Consider the following 17,919-nt stretch of genomic DNA (forward strand, 5'->3'; position numbering starts at 1 on the left):
CTAGCTATGACTTATGTGAAATGTCTCAAGTTGATCATTTTTGTTGTCTGTAGTTGTTTTCAGAGTTTCAACCTCTCTAATCTTGCGAATTTCAGTGTCATTCTCAGGATCACAGAGATGGTATTCTGTATTGAGATTATCTTCAATTGGTTCTCTGAGTTGAGGTGGGCCTAAGATCCACCTGTTGTTGATAATGTCTTCAGCAGTCACATTTCTCGTGCCAGAATCTGCTGGAATAGACTTGGTTGGAACATAATTCCATTGGTCAGGTGTCGTAGACTTCCTGATTCGTTCGATCCGGTTTTCTACATACTTATAGAATCGCCTGCTTTGGTTATGTATATAACCTAGAACAACGAGACTGTCGGTGTAAAAACGCACAGAGTTGAAGCTTATGTCAAGTTCATCACTGATAATATCATATATCTGGACAGACATCACTGCTACACGGAGTTCCAAGCGTGGAACAGAATGTCCTTTCATCGGTGCGAGCTTAGACTTTCCCAAAACAAATCCCACATGAATGTTGTTTGACGCATCAACTGTAAGCAAATAGGCCACTGAGGCTATGGCCGTTTCCGAGGCGTCCGAGAAAATATGAAGCTCCGTGGACAAGGTCTCTTGTAGAGAGATGGGGGCGTATGTTCTTGGAATATGCACATCTTCAAGGGATTTCAAAGAGTCTTTCCAATTAGACCATCTGTCCAATAGATGAGGAGGTAAGGGATCATCCCAATTGTACGAACCTCTTAACGAATCTCTCATCAAGACTTTTCCTGAGACTACAACTGGCGCAAGGAATCCAATGGGTCAAATATCCCGTTAATTGTTAACAACAGTCCTCGCTTACTGAAAGGGCTTTCTCCCATTGATAAACGACAAGTGAATGAGTCAGATTTAAGCTCCCAGTTCAACCCTAAGCTCCTTAACATAGGAAGTTCGCCAACACTTATATCAATATCACTGAAGTCCTTTTCCCTGTCCTCAGGTGGAAACGCATCCATAACATGTTTGTCGTTTGATGCTACCTTATGTAAACGCAGATTACCGCCCACCATAAGAGCAGCTCGTGTAAGCAAGTCGATCGCTTCATCAGCCGTTTGAAGAGAAATCAACCCGTCATCGACATAAAAGTTTCGACTTACAAAATCTGTCACATCAGGTCCGAAACTATCCTCTTTGGCACAGGCAGCCTTCCGGAGGCAATACACAGCAACAGCTGGTGAAGGCGAATTTCCAAAAACGTGAACTCGCATTCGGAACTCTATCAACTGATTGTTTATGTCATTATCTTTGTACCAGAAAAAACGGAGGAAGTTCCTGTGTCTCTCGTCAACTAAAAAACAGTGAAACATAGACTCAATGTCTGCTGTTACAGCTACAGGTTCTTTCCGGAAACGCAAGAGTACACCTAGAAGTTTGTTGTTCAAATCTGGACCAGAAAGAAGTACTTCATTTATTTAGTGAAATGTTCTGAAACTTGGCAGAGGAGTCAAATACAGCTCTGATTTGCGATGGCTTTTTAGGGTGGTATACCCCGAATATGGGTAGATACCAACACTCTTCTTTTTCCTTAAGAGGAGGTGCGATTTCTGCGTGGTTGTTGTCAAATACCTTTTTCATGAAGGACATGAAATGTTCTTGTTTTGTTGGGTCTTTCCGGAGACTGATATCCAAATTTTGTGCTCGCTTGAGTGCGTACAATCTGTTGTTTGGTAGTTGTCGCTTTTCTCTAAATGGCAATGGAGCTTCCCAATTACCTTCAACACCGAGATGAACATCTTGATCCATGGTTCTGATGAAGTTGTTATCGTCTACCGAGAGACCAACTGTATCGTCATCCTTTTTTTTTCATGAAAATAGAAGAATCCAAATCTTGAGAATAGTGACCAGTATCTTTATTGTGGACTTCTACGTGTATGTCATTAGGACATGGTTGTCCTCCCATTTGGTAGCAGGTAAATTTTGTTCACTACAACAGATTTGGGATGATGAACCTTGTTTAAACATGATTCGCCTACTATCACCCAACTCAAGGTAAGTTTCTGGCACCTGTTCGCTGTTCTACTACGTGGTGCGCTTCTGGAATATCACGGCCAATCAAGATGAGAATCGGAATGTTTTCATCAACTTCAGGTATGTCATCTGCAATGTCCTGAAGGTGAGTATATGATTTCGCTACGTCTGGTGTGGGTATTTCATTTCGGATATGGCCAAATAAAAAAAATATGTGTGGTTCCGGTTACACTCCAAAAAAATTAGGGTAGGTAGGTAGGGATTTTTTTTTTTTAAATAATTGTACAAAATGTTTTCTTAATGCAACCTAGCACTGCTTTGCAGGTGGCATGTATATGTGGTGAGATAAAAATACTAAATCAAGATTGATAGGAAGCACCCTAGGTTTTGACTATGAAACAAATATTTTTAAATTAAAAATTACTAAAAATATTTATATATTGTACTTGATCCTTGTTCGTGTTTAATTTTAAGTATCAAACAATTTCATTTTTATGCACAAAAAAAGGTTTCAGATCACTATTTCCACTGTATTGATGTGCAACATTTTTATATTCAAGTTTATAAACGAATAAATGAATTTTATCCAGACTAATTTTTATTTATATATTTAATTAATTAAACTAGAAAACCGACATAACCAGAGCCCTGCTATTTAATAAAGGGCTTTCAGAGGAAGTGACACCTTGGTAATGTTTAATAAAACAAAAAAATTCATGTGGGGCCCTAATTAAATGCCCTTTGCACAAATGGAGTTTTTCCGTCTTTCTGACAACTATCACACAATGGCAGAACCGTTTTAAATTTCTTTTTCAGTTCAGCATCGATGTCGGCATTTTCTATTCCGCAGTAAACACAGATATCATTTCGTCCTAGTCCAGATGTGTAATACGGTATTTCTACAGGCGTCACACATTGCAAGTTTGGTCTGCATGTTACATTTTTCCGAACTGATTCAGACACAGTCGGTGGAAATAGATGAGCCACAAGTATATTCAAATTCACTTAGACTTGATGCTACAAGTACTTGTTGTCTCTGGCTTAGCTTTGACTTAGAATATATAGCACGTGGTTTAGAACATTCAACACATGACGCAATAGCTCTTGCATTTTGAGTCGAAAAAGCCAGTTGGGGATTAACTTCAACAAAAATTGTTTTTGTTAGGTTTTCTTCATTATCAGTAGTATCCTGTGTATCATTTGTTCCAATTGCTGTTAATAGTCTTTCACTCATAGCTGCTTAACAACTGTCTTGTTCTTTTCTTTCACTACATCTACCTTGCTTTGGCTGTTTTTGGATCTTTAGAGAAGGTCTATCAATTTCTGTAGTTTCAGCTTCTTTCAGAACTTCATATGACTGAAAGTGTTCCTTACTTTCATCTAACATTGGATTTGGTAACCATTTCAAATGTTCACTGTCCAATTTCCGAGGCAAGCAACAATTTTCATCCAAACATTTCTTGATCTGGAATGTGTACATTGTTTCTAGACAGTGCTTATCTTTCCATTCGTTATACTCTTTGCATTTCTTTGTATGGATTTTTTGCAGCTTTGTCAGATCAAGGTTAGGAAATAACTCTCGTGCATGTCGTTTAAGGATTTCTATTTCCTCATCAGTAGCTGGATCAACACCTGTCATCGGTTCATCTTTCAACGAGAGCTTCTGAAACCGGTTTCTTATTACTGATTGAACTGGTTCGATGGATTCAGTCCATTTTCCCCTCAATTCAGGATGCTTCCTTAGCTCTGCCATACTGTTTATTCTCTTTAACTTGTCTTCAGTTTTTTCATCCAAAATCTTCCTTTCTGTTGCACAATTCTGGAGACCATAGTTCAGTACATACATGACACGCTCTGCAGGATTCCTGTAGCTATGCCCAGGTGCACATCTAGCTGTTATGAGCAGGTCCAAGTCAAACTCTCTGAAAAGGCAAATACTTGCTATTTTCACAGATTCCAAGGTGTTACGTTGGTCCGTGCCACCATCAGTATACTTTAAAAGAACACTAGGTATCTTCTCTTTATACTTTCCGTCTATAATTTTCTTCAGCATTGTTGCGTGTCTAAATGGAGATGAAGCTTGAAATACTGAATCATTTACTGCAATATATACTTGTCCTCGAACAAATGAATAGAACAGTGCAATGCAACACTTGGTGTCAATGATGCAGAAGTCATATCATGATCCAAGGCTACAAGCTCAGTTGTCACAGGGGCAATACTCTGTCTCCCTCTGACTCCAGTTGATACAGGACTTCCTGGATTACCCACAGGAACTTTCGCTTTGTCGTCACAAAAGAAAAGCATAACATCGTCTTCCATTTCAACTGATTTGCATTTTAAGTATTTTAAAATCACAGCACAATAGTGGTCATCTGGATGTTGAACTCTCAACTGCCTTCTCTGAATTTTATGTTGGACATTGAGGCGAGAAGTGAAGTTCATTGCAGTTTTGGTATATGGGTGTGTAGGTGCAAATTGGAGTCGCACAAGACTTTTTGATGGAATCAAGGTGTCTGGGGGACATTTATTTGTTGCTTGTTTTATCATATCTGATAATGATATCCATTGTGCCATATGAGCAAACCCATGTCTCCTATCATCGGCAACCGTGACTTCTTCCACCATCTTCCCCAACACTTCAAAAAAGTGTCAAATTTATTAGAGGGACGACCTGGGTTCAAATGACGCAAATCTGGTATAAGTCCTTGTTCTCCTAAAAAAATCAATCTGAGTCTCTGTTGCATATCAGGGTGATTAGCAGTTGACCCATCAAGTGCTAATTCATTATATATGAAATCAACAATTAATGTTGGGTTGTATTTTGGCAATGTTATTCAATTTCATTTTGAATGCCTTTTTCTGTGCTCTTGTGTGATATTCCTTTAATTGAGGCCTCAATTTTTGTACCATCCTTGCTCCTTGTGTTAAAAGTTGAGCTTCTGTTCGGTTGGGTGCCACCTGAACTAAGCAAACTGTTGTAAATATTGATCCATCGGGACAGTATCTGATAATATCAATAGGAAAAGAAAACTGAAGTTCACTAAAGAAACGGAATCTCTGTGAGTTGGTTTCAAATGGATTCTCCAAATGCTTGCTTTCATCAAATATTACTGGATTCATCTCACCTGCCTCTTTAACTACTTTTTCAATCATTGAGTATTTGGATTTCACAAACAGTGCTCCTTTTCTGTGTTCAACTGTGGCGTGTTTATCTACTGTTCTTACTGGATGATCACTATTCCTGTTTTCCTCTGATTCCTTGGCTTTTTCATCTAAATACTTTTTATATCCTAAAAAGCATTCAGCCAAGAGTTCTAATTTTTTGCCATTCCCTTCCATGCAGGTGAAGAGTTCATAAATGGCCTCTCTAGTGAACTGAAAAGTGCTTCAGCATGAGATTTCAAAAGGCCACTTGATATCGGCTGACTTTTAATCTTTTTTCCTTTTTGTATCATTATAACCTGTATACTGATCAAATGGCGGTGGGACTGGTGAAACATGTTTGTATTGAGTGCTGCATCATTTATAGTTGTCTGTTTGTCTGTTATATACCATAAGGCATTACATATGACCTGAAATAAAAACAAAAATTTGTGAGTTTTCTGAGGAAGACCAATGCATCTGGCATTTACATATATACTCTCCTTTTGTTTTTATTGAATAAAAAATAATATCTTGGTGCACATTTAAAAATGCCATTAACGATTCAGGCCAAGTTTGGTGTTATTTGAAGCAGCTGAAGCAGCATAGGAAGAGTTGTAGACAGATGACTGATGACAGTGATATGGGACAATGGATAGTGATACTTGTATGTTTTCCAGCTACACAGGTGATGCGATGTAAAAGATTGAAAAAAATCTCTATTAATAGAGCAGTGGTAATAAATATAAATCAAGTTCACAAGAGAAGAAAATTATTTTCATATGTATATTAAAGTAATGAAACAATTTAATGGAAGAGAGGTACATATTGAAGTAGTCCAACACCAAATACTACAAAGCAGATATTATTAGAGCACTCTAGGATTATTTATGCATTAATAACTATTTCATACTTACACGCAAGAAACTATTTTTAAAAAAGACAAAAAAAAAAAAAAAAAAAAACTATTGAAGAAATTCCGGAACAAAATTTTTTTCATATGAAATTACATTCATGAATTACTCTCCACAGTGAAAATAATTCTTTAAAGTTTCAACAATGTAAATTTATTCTTCGGATTCCAAAAAAATCTGCAACTGAATTTTCAGCTATTAAATCCTTTTATAGTACATATACATATCATTCATAGAGCATTTATTTCTCTTTTTAATATTAAATAATTATTAGGGTAATAGTTTCTATATTACATTTAACCATTTCATTTTCTAACATAGAAAAATACCTGGATGAAGTAGGTCCCCTCACTGTCAGGTATCGCTTTTGGAAAGTCTAGTTTTCTGGACTTGAACTCGTCTACTAGATCATTAAAAAGTTCATCTTTTCTTGATATGCCATCCTTCACTCCAGAATTATAGTTTGTAAATAATGAAAATACAATTATGCATTATGTACAATCTCTAAATATGAGGTGCATACCTGTATATTCAAGCAACATATTTATTAGAACATCCAGAAAACTTTAAAAATGCTGCTGTGTTGCATATTATATTAAACAGCTACAATTATATACATTTTCATACTACTTCCAGAGTAAAATTTTATCTTACCATGACCCGTCGGATATCTTGCAAAAATAATTCATGTAAAACCAAGGTCTAGGGGTATAGTTTTTTAAAGAGAGGTACTGGACAGATTCTTTAATACACACCATAAATACCAGTAGATAAATTTTTCTATTTTTAATTTTCATCAGTTTACCCTCAATTTAGATAATTGATATTGCTAAACCTTCTATATCAAACACTATTTTCTGCATAAAAATTATTTAATACTTGTTTTCCTGGGAAATTTATTCTGCCAGCCAGATAATGAAATTGAGAATTGGTAGATCTGAGCTCTGGTGACAATATAAAGTCTAAGTGTTGTAATTAATGATCATGATTCATTCAGAGATAATATATTCCCTTCAGAGTTGTACTTAAATACATTTCAAGGAGGGGGATAGGAAGAAATAGATAGGATACTGGGACAGACAACATTTATTGAGTATGTTATCATATATCCTACCTTGAAAGATGTTTAGATATCAGCATTTCGTTTGAAATACACTACCTGCTAGTTTTTTGGGAGGAAAGGTTCGGCCACCTGCCATCAGTATTTGGAAAGCATTCACTGCCTGCACATCTGCTTTCTCTGCTGCACTCTTTATACGACTGGAAAGAGTTTCTTCTTCTTCCTGAAGTCCACCCTCACACGTAAAAATAAACTGTCTTACATTGAATAATGACACTACCTCACCTACAGTGTGTCGGAGATATCACGAGCGACTGACTTGTAACTTTGAATGCATTATTCTTTAGTCCGAAGTTGTGATGCTCGTCAAAAATATCGATAAAAGTTTTTAGATTTAGTATTGGTGCAATTATGCTCTTGTTTATGGCGACACTTGTTAAATGTAAGCGACAATACACTTGTACTGGGAGTTGACACGCTGTTTCCCATGGAGGCCGCCATTGATGAAACCAAAACTAATATCAGAGCCGATGACGGAAATCGGGGAAAATTCCGGAAATCTGAAAATTGTCGGGGAAAAAAGTTTAGAGTCGGTGCTATAAAACGGTCGGGTAACCGGAACCACACATATTTTTTTATTTGGCCTATCTGGAATGTGGTTACATTCTATGAGATTTCGGGCTTGTCTGCCTAGCATGTCAGTAATTCCAGCACAGGAAGTTAACTGATAGTCCGTCATTTCACTTTCAATATCGAGCTGATCGAAGACTTCTGACTTTACCAGTGTTCTATTGCTTTGGTAGTCTATTATTGCGTATGCCTTTAGCGATTTACTCGGATTGTTGGTTTTGTGCAAGTTTACCAAAACTACTTTTGCACATGACTTCCCTGAGAATCCATCTCTACATATCTGGGTGCATGCTGATGTTGTGGAATTATCACCAGTCTTCTCCCCACCATGACAGACTGTGGGTGTTCCGATGTGAAGTGCTGAGAATGGCTTCCATACTGAGTACAATGAATCTGAGCTGTACACTCCTTAGACTTCTGTTCATTAGAATTACAGCATTTGAAACAAATTTTGTTCTCCCGCAAAAAGCGTTTTCGTTCCTCAAATGACTTGTCTCTGAAACCACGACAATCATTCAGACTATGACTAGCTTTGTGAAGGGGACACACCGTAGTGGACTTCACATTTTCTGAATTCTGTGTCACTCCAGTTTTCTTCGTGGCAATCCATTGTTTCACTTGATCGTTTCTCTGACCAACCTTTTCTTTCACTGTGTAAGAATTTGTAGCACTCTCAGTGGTGTACATGAATCCAGGGTCGTTTCTCATTTTTTTGATATCCTTCATGAATGAAACAAAACATGAGAATGGAGGAAAAATGACAGCATGTTGTTTTTTGTACTTGTATCCATGAGTAGTCCATTTCTCCTGAATGTTGTGTGGAAGCTTACACAGTATGGGCGCTATACCAGAAGAAGAATTGAAATGGCTGAACAGACTTCTGTACTTTGGACTTGACATTAGCGACTCGATCTCACAAAGTAAGTCTAGCAAGTCATATAATTTCACATTATCTCTGTTAGTGAGTTTAGGGAAAGAAAATAATTTGGACATCAACACAGATTCTAGCAGTTCAGGACTACCATATCGTTCGTCTAGACGTTCCCAGATTCTCTTAAGGGCTTCCGCCGGATTTGAAACATTTGCTGACCTGATACTTGTGGCATATTTTGATGAAGTTCGTCCCAGCCATTTTGTGAGAAGATCTAGTTTTTCTGTTTTTGTTGTTTCCAATTCTTTCGTTATTTCTTGAAATTGCGCCTTCCAGAATATGTATGTTTGTGGCTGGTCATTGAATCGAGTAAGACGAGAGATGAACAAGTCTTTCTTCAAGAGAAACTCAGTGAAGTAATTTATCTGGTCATGTCCATTCGTTGAAATATCTGGAATATTAGGTTGACTACGAAGAAAAGGTCGATTTTCAACAGTAGTTTCAGGAATACATGGTTGGCTAGGAAGAAAGGCTGGCGCGTACACATTCGGCTGCTGGTTTCATTTCCTCCTTACAATTTATGGCTGACTGTTCACTTATATAACGTTTGGTTCTCTCCATTGGGTCAATGGGCCTCAAAGCCTCCAACTTTCCAAATCTCGCAGTATCGGTTTCTCATCTTCATTCTCAAGTACTTCTGCTTTTGTCGCTGCTACTTCTTGTTTAGTGTTTAAGAGTTTCAATTCAGCTTCGAGTTCTTTCTGTTTCCTCAAGGATGCAGCTCGAGAGACTTCTTCCTGTTCAGCGATAGCTGCTTTCTGTTTCAGTAATGATGTCTCTTGTTGTACAAAGTCCAGCCGAACTTTTGCTGCCTCTGCCTTATCACGCATGCGAGCAAGTTGTGATAATGAATACGAGGTATATGTGTGTTTTGATTGTGTTGATCTGGAGATTCCTGAACGACGTGAAGCATTTTCAAGTGCTGCTTGGCGTGATTCGTTAATTTTGTCTATCACAGAATTCACAGATTCCTTACATTTCTGCATGAATGAAGAGTGCTCTTGATTCTTATTAATACTCTCTTCTGTTCTAGCTTTTGTCAGGAGTGACACAAAGTTTGCAGAAGTTGAGCAATATTCTGCTTAGGCTTTTGAAAGGTCACTTTCTGGTATACAAGTTCCAAAACTGAAAGAGCAAGAGCCACGAACCATCAAAAATGGCCCTGTCTCAAAAAGTAACGGGGTTTTGTCAATTGATAGTGTAGACTTTTAGCTTTTCTTTGCCGTTTTTCTTTTTTCGATATCGATTATATTTTTTGAAAAAGAGAGTTTGAAGTATGACGGTGTTTTAAAAGAAAAATGCTAGTAGAACGTCATTTTTTGAAACGTAACGTCGTAGGGCGGAAAAATTACCTTGAGCGATTTTACATATGTGACTTTGAATTAAAACTAGTATTAATTGGGATAGATATTTATTATCTTACTAATAAACTTCATAATTAATTTAAGACAATTAAGGACAGTTGGAAATTGATTTCACATCGCAGTCTTGATGGCAACTGCGTGTTTAACTGATTGAAATTTATAGATACATGTACAGTAAAAATAATCTGTGTTACTGTCTCGGAAAGTTTTCACTCTACCTGGTCCCTATGCTAATATAATTTTTAAGAAGGAACATTGTATTTCTATCCCTTGAACACATTTTTGTGCGATGCATCGCTCCTAATTACATGTAAGTATTGAGTATTGAACATCATTAAAAAAAAACATACGACTTGCTTCAAATGACGATAGCCTGTCCAACTTAGTTTTCCGGACTTTTTCCTACACGCCTGCAAATATTAGCTGATCTTTGGAATGCGCGTCCAGGTACGAAGTTTGTTTTTCAAAGTGGGGAAGAGGGCAGTCAGAAAAAAAAATAACGAGATACCTGAAATGATCTTAAAACGAATGTTTCTAAACTGAAGAACTACAATGTAATTCAATAAATGGATAGAAGTAATTGCAAAAAAAAAATTGTTTAAATGGAAATAGACTTTTAATGCGAAATTCTTAGATCCTTAACTTGCGAGTATTTTAAGATATAAAAGTTTTAAATGATTTGGAAAAAGGGAGGAAGTAAAAAGTTGGAAGGACTTGTTTCATTTGTAACAATATTTTGAACGTCGTTTTCGAAACAGAGACATAGATTAATTGAAAAGGGGTGTCGCAACTTATCAGAATGGTTTATTAAGCAAACAAAACTCATCAAAACATTGTCGCCCTAAATGTGAGTTTCTTTGGAATAATATGGAATACATTTCCAAAAAAAATATTCTTAAGAAAGATAAACCTGTTAAAGATCACTAATTTAAGGCTAAAGCAGAAAATAAATCAGCCCTGTTCATTTTATATTTATCGATATTTGCTAGAACCCCCCCCCCCCCCCCATCTCTTGCAAAATATTCGAATATTTCTCTCCCAAATATCTTAATTGCAAGGAATTTGTAAAGATAGAAATCTGCGAAAATTATATGATTATTTTTCATGTAAATGTCCAAAATAATTAAACTTGAGCAAATATTCGTTTTTAGCATACGTAACTATAGTGTAAAATTCCTACTTTCGATTTCATTGCACATAATGGTTTTTATGGTTTATAAAAAGAGTAGAGCTGCATTTATATTGCTGATATGTGCAGGCCCGTAGGAAGCAAATTCATTGGGGGGGGGGGGGGCTCAGCCATACATTTTCAGTTGACAGTTGAGGAGGCACTACCAAAAATTTCCTGAAGAGCAAAAAAAAGAAAAAAAAAAAAAAAAGGGCATCAGACGTTTTTATTGAGGGGCACAAGCATATAGTATCTATGTTTATGATAGTAATCTTTATATCGGCAAAATTATCACCCCCCTTCCGGTTCCTACGGCCATGATGTGGGTCACAGTCATAAGTGAAAGACATGTACAGGTGTTCATTTATCCTTGTCTTATTGTCCTGCAATCAGCGCAAGATTGATTTTATTCAACAAAATCTTGCTTAAAAAGGTAACACCCTCAGAATTCAATTCAACAAAATCTTTCTTAAAAAGGTAACACCCTCAGAAACAATAAGAGCTGTCCCTATATTTTCTTTTCAGTTTTCTTTATGAAATAGTTTTTGTACACAGTGGTGGCGCCGCACCAGGCACCCCTCCCCTTCTCGCTGAGAAAAAAAATGAGAGGAGTAGGAAAGTATAAAGCAATTTTCAATTTCTAGATTGATTTCAATTAATAAACAATAAAGAAATTTAAATTCAAGACAGCTTATGGGATTAAACTTTAAATAATTACATTAATTGCAAGTTTTGCTGTCATTAGTTTGTGACCCCCCCCCCTTTCTTTCAACCTCAACTGGAAGTCTTGGATCTACCACCCCCCCCCCCCCCGATAAGTCCTTTTTACATATCATGATACTAATAATTAATTAATACTGAGGAAGGAGGTACAAGTGTACTATACCAGAATAAGCTGACAATAGATTTAAAAAATATTATTATTTCATGTATTATAAAAAAAAAATCTACTTCATTGGGTATAAAATAACCAGCTATAAACAAATTACGCCCATACGGTTCAAAGAATATATTCTTGGTTTATTGTTTTGAGTTTAAAAAACATTTTAAGGAATCTCTCTCTCTCTATAAGATTTCATGGTGCTGAATTCTAAGATAAAACAAAACTGCATACTTACAGTCGCAATGAAGAAATGGTGGCAGATAAAAAAAACTTACGAGTAATTTATATGTAGTGTACTTTATTTTATTCATTTCTATTCTTTATTTTGTCTAAATAGATTTAAAACCACTACCCCCAACTATCTGACGATCAGAAGCATAAATTATTTATATTGTGATAGTAACAATAAAATATTTGGAGCACAGTAAAAGATGCATAAACATTTTATACTGGATTTCTAAGACATACTCTGATATTTTTTTATGCATTTTTGCTCACTGGGGTGTAACTGAATTATGTTTCACAAATGATGACAAAATCACTTATGTGTTATATGTACACATGCATCATCAATATCCTCTCTTCGAATTTATTAAATGCAGACATATTGAAAAATATATATGCTTTCGAAGCAGGATGGAAATTCACCCTTTTGTGTTACATGCATAAGAATCATCTCAGAGGATTTTTCAAAATATAGTTATTCTATCGATAGCTTATATATGCTGGTACAAAAGAATATAGTTATAGTATATATGCATGTGTGTATCGATATCGGGTTTCGTCAAAACACTTGCACTTGATGAACCCGCGCCCGTGACCTAGATTCTGTTTAGCCGAAATGTAGATGATTATCCAAATGCGTTTTTTAATTCCTTTTTTTTTTTTTATTTTCACTTTGCACAGCAAGCTATGTTTTTATTATTTCGTTTGTTTTACAGAGGTCTAGCGTGATATCTTTGCTACATTCTCTTTTAATTTGTTTACAGTTTGAGTCATGTCTGTTAACACGCACAACATTATTAAACTTGTCGCAAGAATATCAAAAATAAATAAATAAAAATAAATATATATTTAAAAAAATGCTTAAATATAAAATTGTAGGTCTAATAACAGCTTTAAAATAGCAGGTATTGTGGGGGTGGGGGTGGGGTGGGTGTGTTAAGGGCAGTAAAGAAAACAATTTGGCGTGAATTTCTGATAATTAATAATCTGATGGTATCATCCAGTTGGGCTTTAATCATACAAATAATGACAGCATTCCAGAGCATAAAAACTTTTCAGCAACATTCCAAATAGTTTAGAGCCTTTATGACGTCATAACTGACGTATTATTAGTAACGTCATATATAATGGACCTACATGTATTCACAATAAAAAAAATGTTTTGCCAGATATTTATTTTAGAAAATGTTTATTCTTGAGGGGTTTTTTTCCACAATAAGCGTTTTAAACGAACAATAAATTGCTTTTTTCGCGTATTTTGTGAAATTTATAATTTTTTATTGTTGTATGAATTAAATGTTAACGATTGATTCACAAATTAGTGATTATTTGATGCATCAAAATTTAAATATAAAATCAAATTTCATATTGGCCACACCCACGAACAACAACGATAATAAGCATAAAGATTTGTATCGGCAATATCTATATCTATGGTAAGTATAAAAGTTGTTCTTGACTGTGGCCACAACTAACTTTGGAAAAATCTGTCGAAAAATCGGCATTTTTTAACGCTTTTATCACACCATCGCACGTTCCAACCGTCGCACGTGCCTAATGGCGCATTATTTAACAAAATAAGTTACGTATGGAAAATAAGTATGTTGTCCTCTAACATTTAATTATAGGACTCTTGTTGAATCAAAACTTTACTTTTGTGAAAAACACAGGGCCAAATTTGATGGTTCGTGGCTTTAGCTCTTTCCGAGCGTGGTGCTTCCACGTGTTTACTTACTATGAAGGGAGATAATTCTATTTAAGAACTATGGAGCGCAATATGTGTAATGAAATCCACCACATTACTTTCCATACTTTTTTCAATGCCTAGCAATATCACTTGATATAAACAGCCAATCATGCAGACAACACCTGGAAATTGTTTTGGAATCAAACTAATTTGTTGTACTCATTTAGCCAAAAATGTGACGTTATGCGTAATTTGTATATTTTCTGCATTATTTACCGAAAATTCTATCATTTTCGATGAGTTAAGCCTCTTTGTTTTCGTCAGGAACTAAACTTTCTATTTCTAAAAAATAAATTTTCGGAGAAGTAAATCACGCGTGCGTAATGGCGAAAAAAAAGAAAGTACCACGAATCAATTGGTACCACGAATTGATGAGAAACGACCAAAAATTAAACAATTAGATTCGTTGAACATAAAATATGACAAAAATAAGACATTTAAAGGTAAAGTCCAAAATAAAGTTTTTACTGGAACAGTGAATTTTACACTGTGATACTTTCTCACCGCTCCGAGAAAAACACGTCCTCGTGTTTGGAAAGAAATTTCACTTAAATTATTTTTCGGATTCTGTTCTATGATGTTCTTGTAGACGTACACACTGTTAATTATAAACACTAGTTATTGAAACTATCCTGATAGTTAACAAGAGAATGCTGAAAGTGTTGTTCATGGATGTTGAACTGGTGTTGTCCATCGTTGATACGTTGGTCGAACAGTTCACGTTGGGCAGAGTGGTTCAGTTGGGGGAACTCGCTTGCTGTAGAGGTTCGGGACCTGACCAGTGCAAAATATATGCAGCGGCCCCGTGTGTTGTTTTACCCTTAGGATTCATCCACCAATTGTGACTGTGTATATTTGGACGGTACTTAGGAATTCGTCTGGAACTGCATCCGTTGTTTGCAGAACGAACGGGGTGAGGGAATGTTGGCGTTTGGGGCACGAGGTATAGGTAGGGGTGCTGAGTGGCGTGAGGTAAAAACGAAGCATAGGTGTGCCGTATTCCACCAATATGCAATTCCAGAGATAAAACAAATGATGAAGGATTCCGTATTCATTAGAAGAGTCTTAACGATGGCAACAGTTTACATAAATCAACAGGCAGACATATTAAACGTGATCGAATCGGATTGGCCGAAGTGGCTTCCGGACTCAGAGTCCTGACGAGTCGGACGTGGCCGAGACTGGCCTTTGTATATTCCAGACTAATGATTGAAATTATACATGATTATTTATAATAATGTAAATAATGAGTAAATAAATCATAAAATGACAGGTGTTGACATTAAGTAAAATGAGTGAAAGATTCACTGAGTAATTAAATATACTTTATAACTCTTTGATGTTTGGGCATGAAAAACAGATGATTACACAATGTTGTTATACGAGTTTAACAGTTCTCGAGACATAGTTCTCTGTCTCTTTGTAATAACAGATCAATTGTCCGAAAAGTGTCACTCGTAAATTAAATTAAACAATTAGATTCGTTGAGAAATAAAATATTACAAACAATAAGAAATTGAAAGGTAAATTCCAAAATAAAGTTTTTACGGTAACTGGAACAGTGAATTTTACACTGTGATAATAAAGTGAAATGCATTTTATCTTTTAAAATCTCTACTCCTGGGTATTCAGTAGTTGATCTTAGTGCATTGTTATAAGTAAGGGCGGCCTTTCTTTGTGATTTAAGGGCCGGGCTCTATTGATCTTATTGTAAAAAGTTTAAGGAGGGAGAACATATTGCTTTGCTGCTGTCTGTCCACCAATTTTCCGTTCATTTTCTTCGCAGAGGTTGCACATTCTGAAATGAAATTTGGTATACAGATTTATCATAAGAATATCTAGGTAAAGTTCTGTTTTGGGTACCATCGAGCAATTTATGAGAAGAGTCATGCCCCTAGCACTTAGAAAAATTCCAATAATGGGGGAGGGGGGGGGATGTTTCACAAATATCTCGTTTCTAAACTTGTTTTACACTGGGAAGACAAATCTGAATGGTGGATTTAATTTTTCATGTGCAAGAAGTTACATTATATTTTTTATATTTTTTGTTTTCGTAAAAAATAATATTGCAGTCTTCACCATTTTTTCCAACACAGTCATGTCCTTCGGCAAGTGTATCCACCAACTGCACTAGTCCGAACAAAAATTTACATGTCAAAGTCTGAGTCACTTAATTCTGACAACCCTATGCTACTCTCAGTCTCTCCTTCCATTTCGACAGGGTCCCTTCCTTAAGTATATCCTCCCCATCACAATTAAAGCATGTGTCAGATTTGCTGACTAGAAACCTCCCTTCATTATTCCAAAATTCAATGTGAAAAGTGGATTTGGTATTATAATATTCGAAATTTTTTCTGAACATAATTGTTATTATCTGCTAAACATTCATGTGTGTTAGTATTTGAACAAATAATGATCAAGAAAACATCCAAAACTAAACTGGATCATCAACAGAAAAGCTTAAAAAACTGAATGAACATCAAAATACAAAGTAAAACACCATTAATAATAGAGAATCTACCAAGAGCCAACAAGAAATTCACCAGGTATGCTCTTTGATCCATTCTTAGGCCAATTTAAAAAGATCCAAATAGAGTTACCTCAATAATATCAGTGTAAGGAAATCTGTGTACACTGAAAGTATAAATATGGCAAATATATCCTTTGCTTTAGCATTTAACGAGGCCGAGCCTAAATATTTTTACCCTAGATATTTTGAAAACATTTCTTGTATGATATTTTACTATTATATTAATTATTTTAAAATAATGTAATGAAATATATGGAGATAACGAACAGTATTCAAGCTCAAAAGTCCATTAAACAATACAAAATAGGAGCAGAGCAAACACGGACCTCCACACATCAGAGGTGAGATCAGGTGCCATGGAGGAGTGAGCATCCCCTGCCGACCGGTCACACCCGCCGTGTGCTCCTTGTCATTATCGGGAAATAACGGAAAAATCTGTCGACAATTCAGTATGTAAATAATGGCCTAACAATTAGTATGAAAAACGTCAGTCAGCATTTGACTCATTGATAAATTATATTTGCTGACAAGGTCATTGTATCGACCATAGAACTTACGAAATGATGACTTTAAACGAGACAGCTGATATTCTTGTTTCATCAACTTGTTTGTCAATAATTACCTCGTTTTAGAAATTGTACATACGTAGAGCATGCTCTTGCGTATCGAATCAACTGAGAGATATATACCCCGTATGCAGGTGATGAAGGTACATGTTTATTGTTGCATAAGTAAGGGAAGTTGACGATTGAAAAGTTAGTCATCACGTTTATCATAAAGCTTGGTTGTTAGATTACCATTAACGTCTTTCTCAAGTAAAATATCCAAATATGAAACAGATGTGTCAGACTCTGGTATCTTTTATTTCAAGTTCAGCAGGATATATCGTATCGACATAAGAATGGAAATAGCCATTGTTTATTGACAATACGTCGTCGATATATCTAAATGTCGAGTTGAAGGCCACAGCAAGTGTTTTCTCCTTTTCACGTACAAGATTTTTGACAAATTCTGCTTCATATGAATACAAAAGAGGTCTGCTAATAACGGGGCGCAATTAGTACCCATGGGAATTCCTATAGATTGTTGGAAGACCTGGTCTCCAAAAACCACATAGATATTGTCAATCAGAAACTCAAGCATCTGTCAAGTATCGAATGTTTCCCATCCATTTCTTAGGAGGTCATCTCAATTTTTACCTCAGTTTCAAGTTAGGTGTACTGTAAAAATTCCTGTCTCAGTCACACTGCCTTAGTGTGGTCTCAATTTTGAGCTCAGAAAGTTAGACAACTTCTTTATTTGTGTTC

General features: G+C 35.9%; 1 protein-coding gene across 1 annotated transcript; it reads right to left on the reverse strand.

Moving 5' to 3' along the window:
- LOC133192395 (uncharacterized) lies at positions 1–765 on the reverse strand. The gene has a single exon (XM_061328407.1). It carries the CDS (start codon positions 763–765, stop codon positions 1–3), a length of 765 nt encoding a protein of 254 aa, XP_061184391.1.
- Between the last annotated feature and the right edge of the window lie 17,154 nt (positions 766–17,919).

This window comes from Saccostrea echinata, unplaced genomic scaffold, assembly GCF_033153115.1.
Source record: "Saccostrea echinata isolate AGI-Se365-2 ecotype Australia unplaced genomic scaffold, CSIRO_AGI_Sech_v1 ptg000025l, whole genome shotgun sequence".
Classification (NCBI taxonomy): Eukaryota; Metazoa; Mollusca; class Bivalvia; order Ostreida; family Ostreidae; genus Saccostrea; species Saccostrea echinata.

What these genes read in the sequence shown, in the direction of transcription:
- LOC133192395 (XM_061328407.1), bottom strand. Translation starts at nt 765, where the DNA reads ATGAGAGATTCGTTAAGAGGTTCGTACAATTGGGATGATCCCTTACCT.